This window comes from Dendronephthya gigantea, unplaced genomic scaffold, assembly GCF_004324835.1.
Source record: "Dendronephthya gigantea isolate DGI-Jeju-01 unplaced genomic scaffold, DenGig_1.0 000068F, whole genome shotgun sequence".
Lineage (NCBI taxonomy): Eukaryota > Metazoa > Cnidaria > Anthozoa > Malacalcyonacea > Nephtheidae > Dendronephthya > Dendronephthya gigantea.
In genome coordinates, this window is record NW_021163078.1 from 236,640 (window position 1) to 259,955 (window position 23,316).

The 23,316-nt window shown below is 38.0% G+C and overlaps 1 protein-coding gene across 1 annotated transcript; it reads left to right on the forward strand.

Moving 5' to 3' along the window:
* Positions 1-8,724: 8,724 nt before the first annotated feature.
* Positions 8,725-21,638, forward strand: LOC114531099 (creatinase-like). The gene is made up of 6 exons (XM_028552745.1): positions 8,725-8,814; positions 9,030-9,228; positions 17,027-17,124; positions 18,304-18,613; positions 19,143-19,257; positions 21,144-21,638. The coding sequence occupies exons 1-6, from the start codon at positions 8,731-8,733 to the stop codon at positions 21,589-21,591; spliced, it is 1,254 nt and encodes a 417-aa protein (XP_028408546.1). The 5' UTR covers positions 8,725-8,730; the 3' UTR covers positions 21,592-21,638.
* Positions 21,639-23,316: the final 1,678 nt, after the last annotated feature.

Consider the following 23,316-nt stretch of genomic DNA (forward strand, 5'->3'; position numbering starts at 1 on the left):
GTGCAGATGTAAATATATGTAAATAAGATATAAATTCCAATGATGTAAATAATTTTGGTAGAACTGTTAAAATTATCTTGTCAGAAATTAAATGAAGCAATGTACCATTATACTTGAATTTTTGTGGTAGTATAATACCAACTATATTGCTATCTGAATCCTTACGTTCATTATTGTGATATCCTAACCAAACAAATGATCTAACCACTCTATTACTCAACTACTTAATTTCCCAACTGACATTAGTACCTGACTGTAGTACCCATATCATGAAATAAATACCATTCTGGTACTCACTGGGTAATTATATACAAGTAGATGAGTACCAGAGCGGTGGGGTACAAGAGTCAATTTGGTAAAGAAGTGGTTAGATAAGCCTTCCAGTATTCTGCATGATCATGACAAATCTTTCATGATTTAATAAGGTCTTAGAAAGATCTTGGCAGGATCTTGTGTAAGGTCTTGCTAGAACGTGACAAGTCAAAGTCAAGTTCTTGACAAGATTGTGAACCTTGGACTGGGTTAATATCGTATAAAACATGCCGTTTATACTTTTTCAAATTCGATAATCAATAGTATTTTAGCGATTTAAATAGCCTTCAATGATGTTTTATCTGTCCTAGTAAATCTTTGCTTTACACTTATTCTCGATTAACTACCAAAACTTACTAAAATTTTGATCAAAATTAGCCAAAACCAAACAGTCGCACTCGGCCGCCGAAATCATAGATTTCGCAATCGTCATGTTTTTCGCCCGAGCACAGTTTAATGATATACAGTTATGGAACTCGCGGCGGAACCCTTTGATGTTGCTGTCCCCCTGCCTACGCCATTTCACGCGCCACGCAAATTGCTCTGGCAAGTGTATTTTGACTCTAAAGTAAGGGAAAAAGGCGTTCGAAAGACGAAAATTGTTAATATTTTAAAGCTGGCTCTATCGATCTGCATTTTTGCGCCTAAATTTTAAAAACAAACGGTAAATGGTTGTTTTTTTGTAAAAAATATATGCGTTAGGTTAAAGAAGTAAGAAATACAAGCGCGAATGATTTTCTTTATATCAAGTTGATTGCCAACATCGTCGCCGATTATTAATTAGGCAGTTATTTTTCCATCCAGAAAACATCTGAGCTGATCTTAAAACAAGCATGATTGATGTGTTATTTCTACAATTCAAAACACACGAAAAAATTTCTTTGAAAATAATTTATTTTGCCATAAAACTAGCAAAAACTACATGTTTTTTATTCGAATCTTGAACTTGAATTCAAAGGATTTACAATAAACAAATACAACTTTTACCTATATAATTATACAATACTTTTTACATGAGTATAAATCCAACTTCACACACAAATGGTAAATGCTAACAGATATTAATTTCAGTTCATACATGATTGTAATATGAAGGACATGCAAATCAATTTCCAATCTAATCTAAAATTAATTATGCAATTCTGTGTGGTTTCTATGAGAAGATTGAAAGCTATTTTCCAATTTTTGGATGTGAGTATTTAATGAAAAATATAAATATTTTGTGCTCTGAAACTATAATATGATGATGAATGTGTCCTAACCTTCCCTTTTACATGGAGTTTCAATGTTGTAGAATGTGCATTGCATGGATAGATTCAAGAACAAGGCTTTTTGTTGAGATTAATTACATGAATGAATTTAGACGAAGCCTAAATAATTTGAGCAGTTAATGCATAAGGGTAATATAAAAGCTTACCTATATATGAATAACATAAATTTCTTATATTGATATGCAAGCTATAATTCTAGAACCATTGTCTAACCTTGCTGCTGCTGCTAGATAATTCAGTTCTAGAATTTCCATTGGTACCGGCCCAAAGGGGGTCCGAAGTGTCCAAAGTGAAATAATAATACGCATAGGAGACAACATAGGGTTCACAAATATCAGTAAACTGCGTATACGTTGTAAAACATTTTTTAATAGCCATAAACTTGCTATCTTGAACTGTTGAACAGTAGAACTCAATGTCTTGATATGTCATCTGCTCAAAGTTAACTTTGAGAGATTGTTTTGCCATCTAGAAAAAAAATATGACTGTATGTTGGCGAAATATAGTCATACAGACCTACATTTATTACATGAAATACCAAACTTTGAATTTTTACCTGGCAGTTCTAGAAGCTTCGTGTGAAAATCGCACTCCTCGTGGTTGTATTTCCCGTTTTTTTCCGTTTTAATTCGTATTATCGCAGTCATTTTTAATCCAAAAGGAGCAATGTCGGATGGATAAATAAAATTTGTCAAAAAAACGAAGAGCAAAAGACCCATGGCTTTAAAATTGCATTTTTTCTGCTAAAAAATCGAATTTTCCTTATTAAAAAGTGCAAAAACACTTGCCAGAGCCTAGCGCATGCGCATTAAAAACAGGGGGACAAGATTTGCCGCGAGTTCCACCTCTGTGTAGTACTCTGTGCCCGAGTAAGCCGCGAAATTCGTGACTCGTCACGCGTGGTCATGCCACGAACCTAGACTACGCATAGTCATTCCACATTACACATAGACATTACACATTCACTTCGACAGAGCATGACATGAGTTTTCGAGCTCCTCGTTTTTATCAAATATATACCATATAAAGTCTGTATACCAATCAAGAATATAGGCTTATATTAGCCAAAAGCCTTGTATTTGCTTATGGATAACAAATTAAGCGATAAGTTGAGCTTGGTATGGACGGGTGACCTCGAATCATTAAAACTGTTTGTAAGTGAAAATCTAAAATTGGAAGGAGTTTGGTCGCAGCCCGCAAGTGACAAAAAGCTGTTCACGTTTGATGACTCATCTATTTTATGGAGAAAGAATAAGAACCTGTTGTACTTTAATGGTAGAAAAGCGAATGTCATTATGAAAGAACTGTGTAAGGAGATCTGTAAACTTGACGAAGACGAATCGCCTATCTCAGACACCCGGCAATCAAGCGTGCAATCGGCTGATGTTAGTGATGACCTCGAATGCATAAAAGTCGGCCAGAAAGTGAATGCTGAAGTGATTCAAGTATTATCGGGATCCATTTCTCACTTAACGTCAGTAATCTCACAATTTCAAGAGTTTATGGATAAAAATAAAAATAATCTTAGCAAATGCGATGAAATTTTAGTCAAGTGTTAATGCAAATACGCCAGCTTTCGACAGCTCTATTGTCTCGAATGAATTCACAAACCCTATTGAGAACATTGGGCGTGAAATAATTTCAGTGCTAAATGAGTCAACAGAGGATAACAACACGACCAGCGCTGAACAATTAACAAAAGACGAACATCAACCGACCTATGCAAATGTAGTGGCATCCCGTAATTGTAAAGACATCAATGAAAAGTCTGATACAGACAATATAAATATAACTGATGATACTCCGCAACGTAAAATCAGTAATAGCATTGAGTCATCTTGCGACCCCGAGGGCTTTATTGGAGTCAATAGAAAGCGAAATAAAACAAAGAAATATTTCCTGTCTGGTGTAGCCAATAACGTTAAAGAAAGTCAAATCCTCTCGTATCTTGAGCGACGAAACATAATTCCAACATACATTTCCGCTTTCCCCAGTCGACGCAAAGGAACACTATCAGTTAAGATCCATGTTCCCTCAGCGGTCAGTTCACAAGTGCTAGAAGATAACTTTTGGCCCAAATTCGTTAGTTGTAAACCATGGCGACCGAGAGAAATTGTTAAGAATCCCACAGAACGGAGAACAAATTTGACCCTCGACGGGAACTACTCTACGTATGTATAATGGCCAACTTAATACAAGTTAGAATTTCCTCCCGTAGTCGTGTGTATAGATCAAAGCAAAACGGGCGAAATGGAAATAATTTAATATCATTGAGGCAGAGTATTCCCGCTGATACTCCCATCCTTGAAAGTGGCATCGGCAGCAGTTCAAACTCCAGTGTAGACAGTAGGAATCTATTACCTGCTCAAAAGTCAGAATTTTCTCCAAGAATCTTTTTGACTAACGTTATGTCCTTAGTCCCCAAGATTGACGAGTTACGTATTCTAACGTCTGAAAACAGTTTCGATTTAATTTTTGTTACTGAAACCTGGCTACGAGAATCCATTTGTGACAATCATGTGACCTTAACTGATTACCACCTCTTAAGGCGAGACCGCGTTTTTGGCACCCATGGCGGCGTTTGCGTGTACATAAAGAACTCTATTATGTTTAAACGACTACCCGACATCGAACATCCAGACTTTGAGGTATTATGGACACATGTTAGGCCACCTAGATTACCAAGAGGAATAAACTGTATCGTTTCAGCATGTGTTTACCACACACCAAGTTCTAATAATGCAGATCTCTTTGAATATCTATTTGAATCTTTGACACGTATTGATAGTCTTTTCCCAGGGTGTGGCATCATCATTGCCGGTGACTTTAACCAGTTCGATACCAGAGACCTCTGTCGTGACTTTCAATTAAGGCAATTGGTAAACAAACCAACGCGAGGCACCAATACCCTAGACCTCATACTTACGAACATGTACAAATTTTATGATACAAAATCAGCTATTGTATTGCCTCCTCTAGGTTTATCAGACCATAATGTAATAATTGTTGAGCCCAAAACTAGAAGACCTGTTGGTATCTCAAGTAGAAGAACTGTCATTAAAAGAGACACTCGTCAGTCACGTAAGAATGAACTTGGTCGTTTCCTCTGTAACATCAACTGGCAAATTGTAAACTCAACCATATCCTGCGATGATAAATGTAATTTTTTATGTTCCATCATTAAATCTGGTTATGATACTCTAATGCCAGAGAAGCAGGTAAAATTTCATCACAACGACACTCCTTGGATCACAGAAAAATTGAAACAATTGATAAAATTGAGACAACGTGCTTTTTCGTCTAATAACACTTCACTTTTTAAATTCTATCGGAATAGAGTGAACAGAATGAGGAAATCCTGTAAGGGAAAATATTTTGCTACCAGAGTTGCCAATCTAAAAAAGTCCAACCCGAAATCATGGTGGTCGGAAGTTAAACGTATTTCAGGTATGAAACCAGTAACCAGCTGCCTGCTGAATCAACTTCATATCGAGGATACAGAACATCTAACACATAAAGGTTTCTCAGATTTAATCAACAATAGCCTATTAGAACCAATGAATTTTTAGAATCCATTAGATGCCTCAGACGTGGAAATCCTGTTCGAAGGAATCCCTGACGATCCACCAGATTTAGATATGAACCTGACTGATACTGAAATGGTGTTTAAAAAACTGAAACGCCTAAATCCATCCAAAGCCCCAGGTCCCGATGACATTCCAAACTGGATTCTTCGAGATTATGCCGAAATCCTTGCCCCCCCCTATATCAAACCTATTGAATTCTTCTTACAAACAAAAGAAGCTTCCCTTGTCGTGGAAACAGGCTAATATAACACCCATTCCAAAGGAGAAACCTGTTAAGGACATAAACAAACACCTTAGACCTATATCGTTAACCCCTGTCCTATCTAAGCTTGCGGAGGAATTTGTCGTGGAAAAATACTTCGCCCCAGCTGTGCTTACGGTAATAGATCCCTTTCAATTTGGTGGCATCCCTCGATCTTCTGCTACCAAAGCTTTAATTTCTATGATTCATTCTTGGTCTCAAGCCACTGATGGAACAGGTAATGCAGTAAGAGTGGTATTATTTGATTACAAAAAGGCTTTTGACCTGATTGACCACAAAATTCTAGCAAAAAAAGTCATCAATTTACCTATGCCAACTTTCATCAAGCGATGGGTGGTCGACTTCCTTATGAACAGACAACAACGAGTGAAATTAGCAAAAGATTGTAAGTCCGAATGGATTGATATCCCTTCCGGTGTCCCTCAGGGAACCAAACTGGGACCCTGGATGTTTATTCTTATGATAAATGACCTCCGCCCTCCTCATTTCGAGCGTTGGAAATACATTGACGATACTACTGCATCAGAAATTATTCATAGAGACTCATCCAGTAATATCCAAGATGCAGTCGATTGCGTTCAAAACTGGTCGGTAGAAAATAAGATGCAACTAAATACCTCGAAGTGCAAGGAAATCGTAATCAGTTTCACTAAAGTTGAGAAAGAATTCCCTCGCCTAAAGATTAACTCAGGCCATATCGAAGTAGTCAAGCATGCCAGAATCTTAGGACTGACAATAACCAGTGATCTAAAGTGGAACCAACATATCAACAACATTATTAAGAAAGCCAACAAACGTATCTATTTTATCATTCAATTGAAACGGGCCCACGTCCCTGAAACTGATGTTTTAAACTTCTACACCACCTGCATCAGACCAGTTATGGAATTTAGCTGCCAAGTATTCCACTTTGCTCTACCCTCTTATTTGTCAAACTCCCTGGAACGGATTCAAAAGCGTGTTCTATCCATAATCTATCCACATATGAGTTATTCGGATAGCTTATCTAAATGTGACATCAAAACTCTGAGTGACAGGCGTATCGATGCATGCGAGAAACTTTTTACTGAAATCAGCACAACACCTGTGGCAAACATGCACGATATCATACCACCTAGATGCCATTCAAGTTACAATCTGAGACATTCAAGAACTTTTGTCCTTCCAAAAACCAAGACAAATAGATTTAAAAACACTTTTATACCCTCATGCGTTAGACATTTTAATGATAAAATATAATTTCTAGATCTTTTTAACTATTATATTAGCGTAATTTTATCCTACAGTTATGTATTTTAAAAATCTATGTGTAAATAGAGTAAAAATTAATTAACTATTTCTATTAATCCATGTAAATTATAGCACGCAATTCAGCCTTATAGGCTGCCATGTGTTATTGTTATTAAATCTATCTATCTATCTATCTATCTATCTAGTCTGTTTGCTTTATTTTGTTGTGCCGGAAGAAACAGACAATTTTGAAATTCGAGCCCCCTTCGATCTCACCTTTTGTCGGTGGCTCACCAGCGTCTGTGACGCAGGCTACCACGAACCCGGAGCTGAATATCTTGTCATAATCTCGGATCGCGGGCTCTGGTTTCGAAATTGCACCGAAATATGAGAACCAGGCTTAAACATTGTTGCGTAATATCATTGACTTCAAATCAAGTCGCAACGCTCTGTCGCATGGTTTGCAACCACAGATAAGACACAAATTCGAAAAGAACTAGGAATAGTCAAATAAGGTGAGTTATTCTCGAGTCGCAATAGGTTGCTGGAGACTGCCAAGGTGATGATTATATTAAGCTGTAGCTTTACGTTTACGGCAAATTTGTGTGCACGGCATTCCATGTACACAAATTTGGCTATCTCCGGCGTGGAGTTTTACTCTTTTTGGCGTAACGGCGTACAAATTCGCCATCGCTCGGCTGTTGGCGTAGAAGCACTGCGGCGCCCTTGTATATCTCCTAATTTTATAAGTCCATTACCAAACATCAACTACGAATCATGAAAATGTTTCTAACTTCTTACGCTAAAACGTATTCAATGATGTTTATTTACGTAGCGCGTAATAATGATTATCAAGTGACTTGCTTTCTTTAATATCATGATTTCAAAGTAATAAACTGGCTCACTACCTGACCTATATGACTACATTCCACAAATCCGTTTATCATCAGCTGGCGGTAGACTTCACGTGTGGCGTAAAAAAATAGAGTATTTTAAAACCTCCGGGCCTCCGGCGTGGCGTTTACATGGAATGCACCCTGGCAAACGGCTAATAAATTTGGTATCTTAATTCCACTATCTTAAATATGCAGCTATTTTGCTAAATCACAAACGTTCATAAAACTCGTAATGTTCAGCAGTAATGTATAAGAAAGCTATAGACTTTTTCTGATGTGATATGTTTTTAGCGAAGCAACCAATTCAGCTTTGCTGCATATGTTTCACGTTCTCCGTATAAAATTTAATGCTTGAACGGCTGTGGGTGTATGCAGTCGTCGGCCGTCGATACGATGCCGGAAGAAATTGAAAACGTCATAATATTTTATGCTTACGCGTGCCATTCACAGGTATCCGGCGTTTTCGCCCACTGAAAATGGAAGAATCTGAAAACGCTCTCCAGAGTGGAAGAATTTGAGAACGACAGCTGAGCGGATACGTGTAGACGGCTGTGCGGGAATTGCCGGAAAAATTTGAAAACGTTGACGTAACGTATAAAATCGTTGCCATATTATCATTAATATTTCTTTCAAGTCTTGCTGCAGTAGCTGAACACTTTAAGATAGTAAGGTTAAAACACACAGTTTATTAGCAGTTTGGTATTTTCCGTAAACGTCAAGCTAAAGGTCTCTAATGTTGACCTTTGGAATGAATGCAGGCCTGTTGACTGTGCTGGAATTTCAGCGTTGTTCTATGACTATTATGCGTGTTTTTTTCTAAATGGCCCGATTTATACAAGAGACTGATCATCTAGACGAACTTTGGAAAGCGAAAGATAGTTCGTCTTCTACTTCGTCTGTGTGTAAACACGGGCAACAACCAGAATTATCGTAAAACCGCGGTAACAGTTTGTTAGTATTCATAGTTAGTTAGCATTATTTATTAGTGTTTAATCTCTTTATTGCAACAAAGGGCTATAAGAAATTGAAAAAGTGTACATAATAATAATAAAATACACACTGCACAGTATGTATAATCGCTAAGCCTAAGGTAGTCTTCTCGAAATTGGAAACAGATGCGTGATGCTATTGTGTCCAGAAGCCTTCAAGCATTTATTCGGGTACGTCCTTCGATGTCAATGTCGTCAAGATGTTTTAGTATGCAAACTCCACTATCCGATCAACCACGAACAATGAAAATCGAAAATGGAGAAAAGGTTAGTGGCGCTCGGCATCGCCATCCAGGGCTCCTCTTCCTAGCACCCCCTCAATTCTAAACACTAGCCTTGTTTTACACATGTCATAATGTCGAGTAGACACGGGTCGTACAAATCGTGAAATCCGTCATTTGATACGAGTTTTGTCTTCACAAATAGTTAACATTTTTTCGCATAAACTAACATCTGCATTATATTCTTTACTTTTTATGTAGGTTCAACCGACTTATTCGCCGCAAGAGATGACCCGTCGCCAGGACATGATACGTCAGCACATGGAGACGGCTGGTCTAGACGCATGTGTATTTACATCGTACCACAACGTTTACTACTTTAGCGATTTTCTGTACTGCAAGTTTGGGAGGAATTATGCCTACATCGTTACACCAGAGAAAGCAATTAGCGTCTCTGCATGTGAGTACTAGAAAAAGTGCTACTGCAACGAAATTTTCGACCTTATTTTTATTAGCCTAAAAATATTCAGTCTCTTATTAACATTTTGATGTATATATGACTTTGGTACCTTAAGTTGACTAATTTTGTCCTTAAACTCCGGTATCAGGGTATCAGATGCCAACTTTTATACCCGCCATGTTTGCTGCATGTGACGTCATAACGAGTACCGATATCTCAATTCTCAAAGCTTACCTATGGCAATATATATAGCATGTGTGTTGCCCGCTTCAAGTTTTCGAGCTTGAGACCAAGAACCAAATCATTTTGTTTTCAAATAGAAGTTAATTCTTCTAACTAACAAATATTCAAGGAACGCCTGGTAAAGGGTTGGAAAATTTATGCCGATTTGTTAGAAAATTCGAATTAGTCTAAAAGCCCGTCTGATAGCGATACTGAATTACTACAGTGTGAATGAACCATATATCCGCATAGTCCTTCGTAAGACGATCTTAAAGAATTAGTAAACAAAAGCTAAATATCTTCAAACGAGTTTAAGTCAGTCAACATGAATAACTGACAAATCTAGGCATTATATGCACACATTACACAGTCTAGCGATATATATGTAAGAGGGCTATATATAGGTGTTCACATTATAGTCTTACTCAATTTCAATATACTTGTAAAATTGTCAGTGAATGCCGAAGAAAGAAAACTTTGCTAGGAAACGTAAAATAACATTATTTTTTTATTAAAAGAAGACGATGGCAATGATATGGTGTATGCTGTGCGATATATTCCTGCAAACCATAAACAGAAATATGACACAACACTATTGTAAATACCACTGTTTTGCAATCGCGTATTGAAATGTATCACACAGGTCCATTTCATCATGTGCGCACCGGCGAAGTATCTTCGCATTGATGATAATGATACTAAACCATGCAGCCTCGGCCTATAAAGGCGATTCTCCATTACCTTCGCTCCGCCCGCGCGGGCGAAGCGCGCTTTGTTTTTCAGGCCGGTCACGGTCGCGTGGACAGAATTTCAAAAGCCGCTTCGCCCGCGCGGGTGAAGCGGACGTTAATGAAGAATCGCCTTAAAGGCTAAATATCTGTTTGCTGTTTTTCAACTTGTGCTACAACTTTTCAGACATCAACTGTAAGCGCTGCATCTTTTTTCACATTCTTTTACTTTAAAAGCGATCGTGCTAAACAAGAGTCATACACGGAATCACTGAAACCAACTCAGCCGCGCAAAGAACCTCAGCGTCAAAGTCGGAACAAAATTCAATAATTTTCTTTGACTTTGGACGGAGATCTATCTCTTTCCTCATGAATAGATGTTATAGATATTTAATAATTACAATGAATACCTGCTTAGTTGGGATTGCAAGAAACACAGCTTTTTCATCGACAAGGCAACTAAACACTAGTATTTCTACGCCATGGTAAGAATCGGTACTCTTTTCTACGTGACAACCCACAATATGGCGGAGCAAAAGTTCGCACAGCAAGTGGCAAAAATCGCGACTTTGGACAGCTATAAAGATCTTTTGAAAAAGCAATTTTGATTCTGTTTTCAGAAATAAAATCAGGAAAGTGAGCACTTTAAATTGAGCCAATAAAAAAGGGTCGAAAATTTTGCTAGAATAGCACTTTAATTAAAGTTTATTTAGACTTGTAAAATTCAACATTCAACTCGGACATGTTTTCCAAGTATATGAACATAGGTTCTTGGATTAGTTGTATAGTATGTCATATATACACTTACTAATGATTAGCAGGAAAATCATATTAATTTCAACATACATCGTTTACAAAATATAATAATTTCTTACAATTGTATCTATCGCAAGAACATTTTTTTCTTTATTACCAATATAAATAGGTTCGCGTGAACAAGTTTTAAAAAAAATTCGAACGGCAACAGGCACCCCGCATGTGGTCACGGCCAATTTCAACAATTTCATTTCTTAATCTCGTTTCGTTGTAAAAAAACGTTTTACAAATCTGGTACAATTATCTCACATTTGACGGGCTTGCTAATTTTGGAGATGTTTAAATTTTGGTACCTTAGGAGTGTAACTGTATGTTTGCCAAACTTGGGAAACATGGCGGAACATTAACAAAAACAGTTGAAAATGCCCACTTAATGGCCATATTTAAATAGAATCTTCTGAAAATAGAGAAACAAAACTTTGGACTTCATCAACGTTGCCATAGGTGAACGGATCTAAAAAGTTGTGGAGGAAGAGGGGGGCAAGCGAATGATTTTAGCACAAATTGCCTTACTGATTTTTGCAGGGCCGTGCTAGAGCCGTAGAGCGCTTAATTGGGGGGTGGAGTTATATACTCATATATTAATGTTTACGTATAACAGGAACAGGGACAAGCGTACAAAGAAATCAGTCGGGCATAAGTCATAAGACGAATATATGAATAATATTTTTTTTCACAATTTTTTTTTACTTTAATTGCGGTATATATTGATAAAATTAACTATATACATATTTAAAAGAATTCTAAATAAAACCAGATCAAAATTAACTATTCTAATCACCATGCATTTTCAAATGGGCTGTTAATTAAACTCTTCGAAAGTCATAATGATTGTTGTTCTTCCTAATTTTTATAGAAAAGGAGTACTTCGCACGTAAAGTTAAAATCTAAAAAAACTTTAAAAAACCTCTGCAATCTTAACATTTAGTCCAAAATCGTCTACCACTTCAAGTTCCTTTCTATAGAAAGCCCCTTACACTCGCATGTACCGATCTTAGAATTTCGAAAGAGATTCTGGTTCTCAACCAAGCTATGACAACTGCATAACGTTCATGGTCTCTTTCTGCTAATTTCTGCGCCAGCTGAGTTAGAAACTTGTGGCATTCAGACCCCATTCCGCCATTGGTTCCGAAAACAAGTGGGGTAAAGGAGCCCATTTCAACATCTAAAACTCTCTGTTGGTATTTTCTCTTCTTTTCGTTCTCGTTTTCCTTAAAAATGTTCTGGGTTGGCCGGCCTTGGTTACATCGGGAGTTTACATGCGTTACTCTTACGTCAAAAAATGCAGTAGCTCCACGTAGCCAGAAACCGTCCACCTTCATGTCCAATCTCGCTTCGGGACTTATATTGCCCGATCTCAGGTCAAATCTCTCATTGTCAAGGGGTTGAAGATGAGGCTCAATTTCCACATTCTTATCCAGTTGCGCTGTTAGCAAATTACGGATTCCATGGTGCCTTTGTGCCACGAACCAACCTTTTTTACAAAAGAGGGCATGATTGATGTTAAAGCGATCTCCACACGCACAATGACTTGGTAAATCGTTCAAAGTTAAATTGTATCTCATTCGTAACGAGTCTCTGAATTCTTGCTTATTGAGGGCTAGACCTTGATCTTTGAGTGGAATCGCATTTAGCCAGGAACTCGCTCCTTTGTCTCGGGATTGCTTTACCAAGAACAGTAGGTCTGGAGAAAGTGTTGCATCAATGTTATCCATTCTTGACTTAACAATTTCCGCTTTGTTTGCTTGCTGCATTCGCTTCAGATCATCTATAGACTGCTCTATCGGTTCTAGAGCCTCACTCTGCCGTTTAATTGAATTTACATGTTGATTAGTAAATAATTTTGAGGCTGCATATTGCAAAGGAGCTTCTATTCTCAAATTCGGTACGCCTAATCCCCCTTGAGCTGGCATTAGGGTCACAAGTTCACGAAGTTCACTCGCAAGGGGTTCTTCTTGACCAAAAAATTGTGGTAAGAGAATATCATTCAATGTTTCATGAATCGGTTCTACGTACTCTTCGAAGGCCTCAATTGTTCGCATGAAGTAGGTAAATTTTGATTTGTATGCTTTCGTAAGGGCAATGTAAGCTGCATGAGGTTGGCTTTTCGCGATTTCCGTGAGTGATGAGATATCTTGTACCCATCCTTGAATTTTTTCTCTACAATACTCATCTTTATATTCTTTTGATCCTATAACAGCACCCAAATGGCGTTTTCCTTCTGTTGTAATTTTAACTTATTCTCCAAAGATCTGCTCTGCTTCTTTGGCCAGTTCTTGCGTCTTCACTATCAGCCAACACTTTGAACCATTTACTAGATAGCCGTATTTCTTTCCTTTCTCTTCCAAATGCTTATACCAATTATATAAATGTGTCAATCTTCCTCCTCCCGCTGAGTCATCAGCCAGCCATACTTGTTTGATTTCTGGTATGTTCAATCTCAAACTTTGAATCATTATAGCTGTGTTAATTGAGTACCAGGACATAGGTAGAGAATCCCCTTGGGTGGTACCTTCTTGCGACAAAATCTCACCTCCCCCACATATGAATAGCCTGGAGGGGCATCTGTAGGTGTTAATGATGTATATGGACATTCTGGTGCAGGTTATTCGAAGATTGTGCATTGCTACCGCTCTATTCATTTGGTTAAAAGCATTGGTTGCATCAATTAATAGGATTCCATCAGTCCCTTCTTCCTCAAAAACATGGCTCATGGCATGTGTTGCTGCCTCGGCCCCAGCACTGTATCCTGCACAAACTTGCAATGGCCCCGCTGCTTCCTTTATCTCCTCTCTCAAGAATGAAGTTACTGTCTTACCGATTAACGGGTGGTGACTAAAAAAGTGGACAAATTCAATAAGCGAGACTTGATAAAAGTTTACAGACGAGAAACACATTAAGTATGCTAGCACTCAACCATTGATTTTAATTTTATGAGAATTATTTTACAAAAGTGTTCTGGGCGATGTGTCCGCCGCTTTTCTCAATTTTGTCTTGATCGATGACATCATACTCTGGACAACATTCCAGTCAAGTTCACGAAGACATTTTTTAATCCTCAACTTTAGCTGATTCATTGTTTTTGCCTCCCAGCCACCATTATACACCTGTGATTTCAAAATACCCCAGAAATTCTCGATTGGTCGAAGCTGTGGTACGTTTGGAGGGTTGTCTCTTTTTTGGACAAAATGGATATTTTCCTCCTCCAGAAGAGCAACTGTATTTTTGGCATAGTGTGACGAAGCAAGATCTGGCCAAAAGATGTAATCCCCATCTGCATGATGCTGTTGCAAAAATGGTATCAAACGACGCTCAATACACTCTTTTCGGTAAATGTTGCCATTGATGTTGCCTTTGCTTGGGACAAAAAAGGGTTCACTGCGGCCATGTTCACTGATTGCTAACCCGACAAGAATTTTTGGCTCAAATTTTTTTTTTTCGAAATACTTGACATCAGATGGCGTTTCTTCTTTATTTTTTGTATAAAATCTATCATTCCCAGGAATTTGAGAATGACCAAATGTAAAATATGATTCGTCATCCATAACAACTTTCACACTTGAAGAAGGTGTCAGCACAGTTCTGATCAGTTTTCTGCAGCACCTTTTCTGCTTCATTTCTTTTTCCTTAGTGCAATCTGGTGCTTTTTTTCTCTTATAACTTTTGCATCCTTCTTTCTTTAGCACTTTCTGAACGTAAGACTTGTCCACTCCAAATTTTTGGGCCAGTTTTGATTGGGACACCCCCTTCTTGTCTGTTGCAGCCTTCACTAACCTCTTCCTCTTTGCAGGTGTTAATTTCACTGCTTTTCGTCCACTACCAACCTTCCTTTCAGTTGTTTTTCTTACTTGAAAGGTTTTGATAATTTTATATAGACTGCTCCGTGCTATTCCTTGCCTATTAAAGTGCTTTACTGTATATGCAACACCCTTATCACTATGAACCTTGTAAAAGTTCAAAACAAGTTCCTTCCTGTGTTTCAAACTCAGTCCGTCCATGATACATTTGATATGATGAGGGTATCTAACCCATGACAAATTTAACAAGGTAACCAAGCCTTCGTCCCAGGCTTCAAAACTGCCCTTGATTATGCAAAAATATTATGAATAAATTTGTCCACTTTTTTAGTCACCACCCGTTATTCTTCGCAGCACTTCCCCCACTCCAATTGGTCGAATTCCAGGATGTTTATCTAGTGGAATTAGCTTGCAGGATGTGTAGCTTTCTAACAGGGATGGATGGTAGCATAATTTCAACAGATTTTTGGTCATCGTTGATATTCCTTCTCTTAAGATCTTACCTTCGTTACTGAAATTCTTTGAGCATAAAATTCGTCGGTATAAGTCTGCGTCCATACCAGACGGTCCAGCTGAGCCCTTGGTTTTAAAAGCTGCGTTATAAATCATCTGCTCATTGATGAGGTCGAAAATATTGGACGCGATTCGATCTACGGTACCATTTAGGAGGCATTCGTCCTCTACATCACTGGCTGCCGGGTGTTTCTCTTTCAAAGCTTCCAAAGTTTCCGGCGAAAGATCTAGTAAACCCGGGGAGCTTTCTTTATCCAGAAATTTAATCGCCGCGGATAGTTTTCCTTGCATTACCAATCTGGCGAAAACTCTGGAGATATCATTTACTGTGCGGGGTTTTCTTGATGATAAGAATCGATCTTGTATAAATCTCACTTCTTTCATTAGTAGATTCAAGTCCCCTTGCTTCCATAGGGTTAATCTTCATTTTATCGCTGTGCTGTGTTCTTTGCTCTTTGATGTTGCCGAGGGCTTTTGGAGAATCAAAGATGGAAGCACCATAAAGGCTTTCAATGCAATCGAATTGAGATCAGAATTGGAATTGAATTGCTTTAGCCAATAAGTCAACTCTGCAATGAAATCTTTTCCCGCTCTGCCGGAGGGTATGTTAAAAATGTTCCTTCTAAAATGGACGATTTCGTCATAGATTTTACTAATCTGATCGCATAAACTTTGTTGACTAATAGAACCCCACATTTTTTCTTTAATTTCAGACGCCATAACATCCAATTCAGGTAGATTTGGCTTATTACTTGCATTTCCTGTGTCATTATATTTTGGTTCCAGTGGTGGCACAGGGGAACGATTTGGAATGCCAACATTATTGTGCTCTGTGCTAATTTCCGTTGTATGGCTTTGTTCCAATTCCATCAGTCTCAGAGGGGATTTGTAAAGCGCATTCTCCGTGTCCACGCAAATTTCTGCAGCTTTACCGTTGCAGAGGCGTGACTGCAGTTTCCTCTTTGCTTTCTCAGGATTTATTTTCGCATGTCCTAATTTCTCGATACTTGAACTATCTATTAGAATTGCTTGCTGTGCGGGGTGTTGAAAGGCGACGGTACCCGACTCGTTTTCCATACAGCTTGATTTTATTTTGAGCTTAAAGCATTTACGAAGCTTACATATCAGATGACTTGTCTTTCTATTCAAACAACAATTACACTCGCCACAATTTATTTTCCTCAGGCACGGTTCGCAGCTACCACATTTTCTCCTTCTTTTCTTAACAACACCTTGCTCTAAATCGACTATATTCCGATCAAGATTCACACTCCTTTTGCCTCGCTGTCGCAGCTTGACCGCCAAAGTTTGTTCATGACTTTCAAAGTTCATTTGATCAAGACCTTCTACATTCGTCGTAACTGGATCGTAATTTTCGATTGTAGAAACATCGGTAATATTTTCTACATCATTTTCTACTAGTTGTATTAAATGTTCAGCCAAATCACAAGAATTTTGGCTGATAATTTTTGAAATCGCAGAGCCCAAATTTTCATGACCGCCCGCCATGACGGTCAGCAAGCTGATATATGAATAATATTCAACCCTCCGAATAAGTTTCTAGCTACGCCTACGGCCCTAAACTCTGGTATAATTAGATTAAATATTTGCCCAACTTTTCTAGAATCAAATGCTTTTTGGGGGGGACCCTTTCCCCCGCCCCGTACGCTCTGAACGTCGTTCATTTTATAACATATGTCTTAAATATTTTCATTGCTACAGGTATTGATTACGGTCAACCATGGCGACGGACGTTTGGAGACAATATCGTTTACACAGACTGGCACAAGGACAATTTCTTTCACGCAGTAAAACAAGAGGTTTGCTTTATAGTAATAGATTTGATTATCACTAATGCTGAACACTCAGAACTGTACCTCAGTGAACTGCTTCAGCTGCTTTACCTCAGTTTGAGAAATACTCCATAAGGGCGCAAATGCTAATTTCTTTCTTGGGGCTGCTCGCGAAGGACAGACAGGATGTATTCTTTACTATTCATTGCATGTTGCAAAATATGCATGGGGGTAACATTCAACTTTTGAGACCGGGATAAAATGTTGCAATTCAATTATTTTCAATCAACTTTCTGTATAAGGGCAGAAAAACCCGAAGTTGATAAAAACAGGATTGACCTATTACCCTCACTAACATGATTGCCACATGTTATAATTAAATGTTTTAGCCTAATCAAATAGCTGTATTATAACGCCGTTGAGATAAAACACGTTTGTGGAGTGGATCACACATTGTCTGAAAGAACCATCGGCTTTAGTGTCTATGTCCAGATTACATATGGTCTCATATTGTGCAGTGAGCTGTCATTAACATATGAAAAGAATATCCTTAAGGCCCACATACACCGGACGCGATTCGCCAAAGCAACGCGAATTTTCAGCTTTTTGAAGCAAATAAATTCAATTCTGGAAGGAAATTTTGAGAGCTATGGGCCCAGGAAACGTCAAAATTTGTTATCCTCAACGAATGATCAAGAATACAATAACATAATCAAACTTAGTTGCTTTTGAAACTCAAAAATTCGTAAAAATCGCGTCACGTTAGCGGATCGCGTCCCGGTGTTTAATACTTCATTCTTATTCCTTTTGTATTTGAGCAATTCAACATGTCCAGATGTTTGCAGAGGACAGCTCTGAATGAAAGTTAAAATGTCGCTTCGCGCGAAAATTATCGCCAGTGGAGAATCGGCCTTAGGGGTTGTTTACATGAGCCCGGTTCCCCGAGATTCAACGAAGCGTGAGATGATTTTGATGTATTGAAATGAGCAGATAACATGCCTGGCAGTCGTATAATCACCACAACAATATCATGTGCTTGTTTGGTGTCATGAAAACTAATTTCAATACCTCAAAGTCCTCTCACGTTTCGTTAAATCTCGGGTAACCGGGCTCATGTAAACAGCCCCTTAGAATGGAGTCAGTGGACTGTTTCCATTCAATGGACTGTTCTAAAATTTAAACTAATTCTTATTTTGATATGTTCAGTTAGGTGATGCAAAACATGTTGGCCTCGAATTTGACGTCGTGCCTATCGACGAGTATACAAAATTTTCTGAAGCGTTGCCGAACGCAAAATTTACAGATGTTGGTGAATCTACAATGCGCATGCGCATGATCAAATCTAACGAAGAAATTGAATTAATTAAGCAAGCTGCAAGAATTGCTGACCTGGGTGGTGAAGCCATTAAAAATGTGATAACAGAGGGTGTACGGGAACACGAGGTGGCCCTTGCGGGGACTGATGCCATGGTTAGAGAGATTGCAAGGACTTATCCACATCAAGAGCTGAGGGACAGTAAGTGTCGTATAAGTAGAAGCAGGTTGATAATCTTAAAATTGAAGGGCTATAAAAAGCAGTGGAATGTTAAAAAATACATCGAGTCATTCATATGCGTACAGCATATGAAAAACGAAATAAAAATTGACAGGCTTTACATATGATGTGATAAAATTTAATGATTTAATCCTTATGCAGTATGAAAGAGCAGATATTTAGTTTCTCAATGATACCTCTACCTTTAGTTACTAACCACAAAAATAATAAAATATTCTAAAACGAAAATCAGTGATCGAATTAGTCAAACTTGCCCGTCTGAAGGCAAAACGAAGCAAATTTTAGCTTTGATGCGTGCATGCGATAGCAAGTTTGTCTCAGTTAGTTCCATTCCCAGTGGTCAAAGAATGTGGTTTGAGCCCTATATATTTGTGTTTATTCTAAAATATCTTTTACCCGCACCATTTTGTTATATTAATATCAATGTACAGAAACGTTACCGCGTTTTCACCCCTGCTTATTAGACAGGGTTTTCTGACTACTATTTCAGCATGGGTTTGGTTTCAATCTGGCATTAACACAGATGGTGCCCATAATCCAGTGACAAACCGCCAACTTCAAAAAGGGGACATTCTTATCATGAACTGTTTTCCTATCGTTCAAGGGTATGTTTTTAACTATCATTTACCTTGTGTTAAGAAGCAGAAAATCAAACTCTTCCCCACTCTTCCCCACTCTTGCTCAAACTAGTGTCCAGTTTTTTCTGTTACAAAATGCGCGCCTGGTGTCCAGACCAAAGTGCAAACCTTTACGTTTTGTCGACGAATTTGCGGTTCGATGTGGAAAAATCATTTAAACAGGAGGCGAAAGACAATAGCCTCTACGAGGTTAAGATTAAAGAGGTTCATCAAAAAAATAAACGTGTTCGTACTTCGTATCCATTTTAAAGGATAACAAGACGCCTGTTCTGTAACTCCGGTGTCACAAGAAATTTCCCCCCCCCCCGAAAATTTGGCCCCTAGGAAATTTGCCCCCCCTTTGTGAAATTTGGCTCCCCTCTAAAAAACACAGTTTACCTTACCATTTTAGAGTTAGATAACCGTTAAGAGTTTAAATAAAAGTTTTAACGCATTACAATTGACAATTACTGACCGAATTCTGATAATAAAAAAATATTTTGCGATTAAAAAGTTTTGTTTATTATTTCCTAGATATATATGACAAAGTGTTTGACAAACTTCAATTCATTACAATATTCCTAAAGTACTATGAATTAATAATTGCACACGAATGTTAGGAATGTATATAGACTAAGTTCTATGAATAAAAATTACAATTACAATTAGGTCACTTAATTTTATTTACAAAAGCGGCGCACATGACTGGCAAAGCCAATCGTCACTTTCGCCAGGAGCTTTGCTCAAATTGGTACATGCTAAATAGTACCACATGTCACAAAGATCGCATTGCACCATATCACCACATTCTGGCAACTGACAAACACAATGAGTTTGTATGGATAACAGTTTTTCGTTGTTTTTGCCCACTGCAGCCGCTTTTTGGGCACGAGGGAACGACAATAGTTCTTCATTCTCGAAGCAGGCGATTAAATGGTCTCTCATTGCCTTCTGTTCAAACGGAATTTCGCAATTGAAGTGCGTATTTCCACTTGCAAGCTCATATGCACTTGCAATGGCAAATAAACCGCAATCTGTTGATCCTTTCTGCTTCTGAAATGAAGCCATTTCAATATGAAGCCGGCCCGCCTGGTCGATATAATTGTTGCAACATTGTACGAGCTGTATTTCGCTGGATTCTGTTAAATCATCGTACAGACTATCATACACACTTACTGGCTGCCCCCCAATGCACGACGACGTAATCCAGTGACATTTACCAGTGTTGTGGATCTGGATTCCTTCGCTGGTGCAACGATTGAATGATAGTTGTGACAACAGGGGATCCTGAAGGCCACCGACAAGTGGGAATTTCTTCTTCATTAACTTTTGTGCAACATTTATGATTCGATCGTTCAATATACTCTTTTTGCGGCTCATACAATATAGCAGTTTTTCACCAACTCGTCAGGTGCAATGGTAGGTACAGGACAGGAAGCTAGGAGATACGCTGGCAAAAACGAAAGGTCCTGCTGTGGAAGGTCAGAACTGACACTAACAAAATTGTCATTCAACAACTGTGCCAGATGTTTGCCAGAAAGGGTCACACCGTCTTTAAGCACTATTTATGGCGTTGGTTGATGGTTTCTTCTTAAGGGTTAAGGAAAAAGGCGAACTCTGAGGCAGATGCAGTGTTTTCAACATTTGCAAATCACTCATAAAAAGTTTTCGTTTAATTTTAGATCTTGCGTTCTTTATATGTTTTCTTGGGAAAAAATATTCAGGATCCATTAGGGAAACATTGAAATCATTTGTATCCCTTGAAATTTTTAAAACAGATCAGAATAAATCGTGATTTTTAGTACAAGACCCCTTTAAGACAAATGTTTCATATTAGTACGGTACTAAACTTGTCAATTTATTCTTTTTCATAGGCACTATGTTGCTCTGGAACGAACACTATTTTGTGATCACGTGCCAAGCGATCGCCACATGGAATTGTGGGAAATCAACTGTATGGTTCATCGCCGGGGGATAGAATTAATTAAGCCTGGGGTGAAATGTTGTGACATCGCTCACGAACTAAACGAAATCTATCGGAAACATGGACTTCTCAGTTACCGAATTTTTGGCTACGGCCATTCGTTTGGAGTGCTTAACCATTACTACGGTCGCGAAGCTGGTTTGGAACTTCGCGAGCATGTCGAGACAGTGTTACAGCCCAATATGGTCATCTCGATGGAGCCGCATATAACAATACCAGAGGGAGAGCCAGGGGCCGGGGCGTACAGAGAGCATGATATCTTGGTGATCAAGGAGGATAGCACGGAAAATATTACGAAATTCCCGTTCGGTCCTGAACACAACGTTGTTAAAAATTAAATATTACAATAGACCCATAGGCAATCCAAATATGCGTGATAATTTAAGCGTGATTTAAACTTCTAATATTATTCTTACACCATGCTGAAAAATTGCCGAAAAAATTCTTGCGTTCAAACTACCATGCATAATGGGGCTGCCTATGATAGACCATGTATATCGCAAATAACCAATTGAGAAAAACTGAAAAGTTTGCAAAAACTATGGTGGAGAGCGCATGTCAGTTATCAATTAATTAAAGTTTATTACTTACAATTTGAGTTGTTTGGCAAATTTAACCTCACCCTCAGGGTCTTCTACATCCATAGAATAAGTTGGGTAAAGTTTTCTTTTTATCTCTTTCACATCTACCAAAAGAAGAAAATCGCAGCAAAAATCGTATTACACCAAGTACTTCACTTGATTGTTATGATGAGATTCACCATCGATTGTTTATCAAGAAAAGGTTGAATAATTGTTAGATTTTTTTCTGGAAACTTGAAGTTAAAATGCTTTCTTCTCAAAGTGCATATCTATAGAGTATCAAACAAGATGTTTTTAAGCAGCTGCAGTGCTAATAATGTCGTTTTAGCCCTTTAAAAAAATCGCACTAGACAGAATTTTTTACAAACTTTACTATTGATAAGATATCTATTGTGTAAAATTTTGATGAAAAAAAATTGTGGCTCACCGAACTCGTTTGTGATATAAACTCGATTAAATGCTTTTTAGCGGCCATTTTGAAACGTCTCTGTTGCTATCAGTGAACTCTAATATTACTAATAAGACTGGAACGATAACTCAACAATAAAGACTAGTCATTGGATGAAGCTGATTTGAATATAATTTGTTGATTAAGACGGGAGCCGCGCGAGCAAATCAAGCCTTCAAAAGAACTGGGGAGAGTGAGAATTCCGTAAAAATCGTATTTTTTGGCAAAAAATTGCCAGAAAAGTGCAATTTTTATTTGACCACTTCAACTTTAAACAACGAATTTACCCTTTTTTGATAGACCTAAGTAATCTGCATCATCTTACTGTAAAAACCGGCGAGGTACCAGCTTTGTACTTGAAATATTTAAAGAATTTGAACGGGCCGAAAAAAAACTTCGCCTTCAACTCGCAAAAAAAATAGGTTTGCACCTTTTCACGTTCATAAAACTTGTTTTTTAGTAAAATCTAAGTGACAATGCTTGTTTTAAGCTTTTATTCATGATCAGATGAGATGGATTTGTGTATAAAAACCGGCGGTGTTTTGGTGGTGTAATTTCAACTCTTGGCCTTCATGGCGGCCATCAGTGCTGGCTTCAAAGATGGCGGCCAAGTTATCGTTCCTGTCTTATTAGAGTTCACTGGTTGCTATAGCAACGACTGCCAGGCACAAGCACTGGGCACAAGTTCTGAGTAGTTTTCGGCTCTAGGTATGTTGCCTGAAAGTTATATAAAATTTTAATCTTCTAGTCAAACGTTTAGATGCTGAATATCCCTGTTTTAAATGTAGGGAGCCACCTTAAGACTCCGCGAAGCAGCTTGGCATGTTGATATACTTATTATTGACTGTTTTAGAGTTATAGATACGGTTTAGATAGTTATAGATAGTTTTTCATATCACTTTACAAGAATGTTATGTCTAATGTTATAACTTAGACTATTATCTAAGCTATATTAGGGATATTTACAATTAATAAGAACTTAAAAAATGTTCAAGACAATAGTCAAAAAATTTACTTTTAAAAATGTCAAGATT

What these genes read in the sequence shown, in the direction of transcription:
- LOC114531099 (XM_028552745.1), top strand. Translation starts at nt 8,731, where the DNA reads ATGTCAATGTCGTCAAGATGTTTTAGTATGCAAACTCCACTATCCGAT. An exon ending in TTCACGCAGTAAAACAAGAG is followed by an intron (nt 17,125 to 18,303) that starts GTTTGCTTTATA and finishes TGATATGTTCAG; the next exon opens with TTAGGTGATGCAAAACATGT. An exon ending in TGTTTTCCTATCGTTCAAGG is followed by an intron (nt 19,258 to 21,143) that starts GTATGTTTTTAA and finishes TCTTTTTCATAG; the next exon opens with GCACTATGTTGCTCTGGAAC.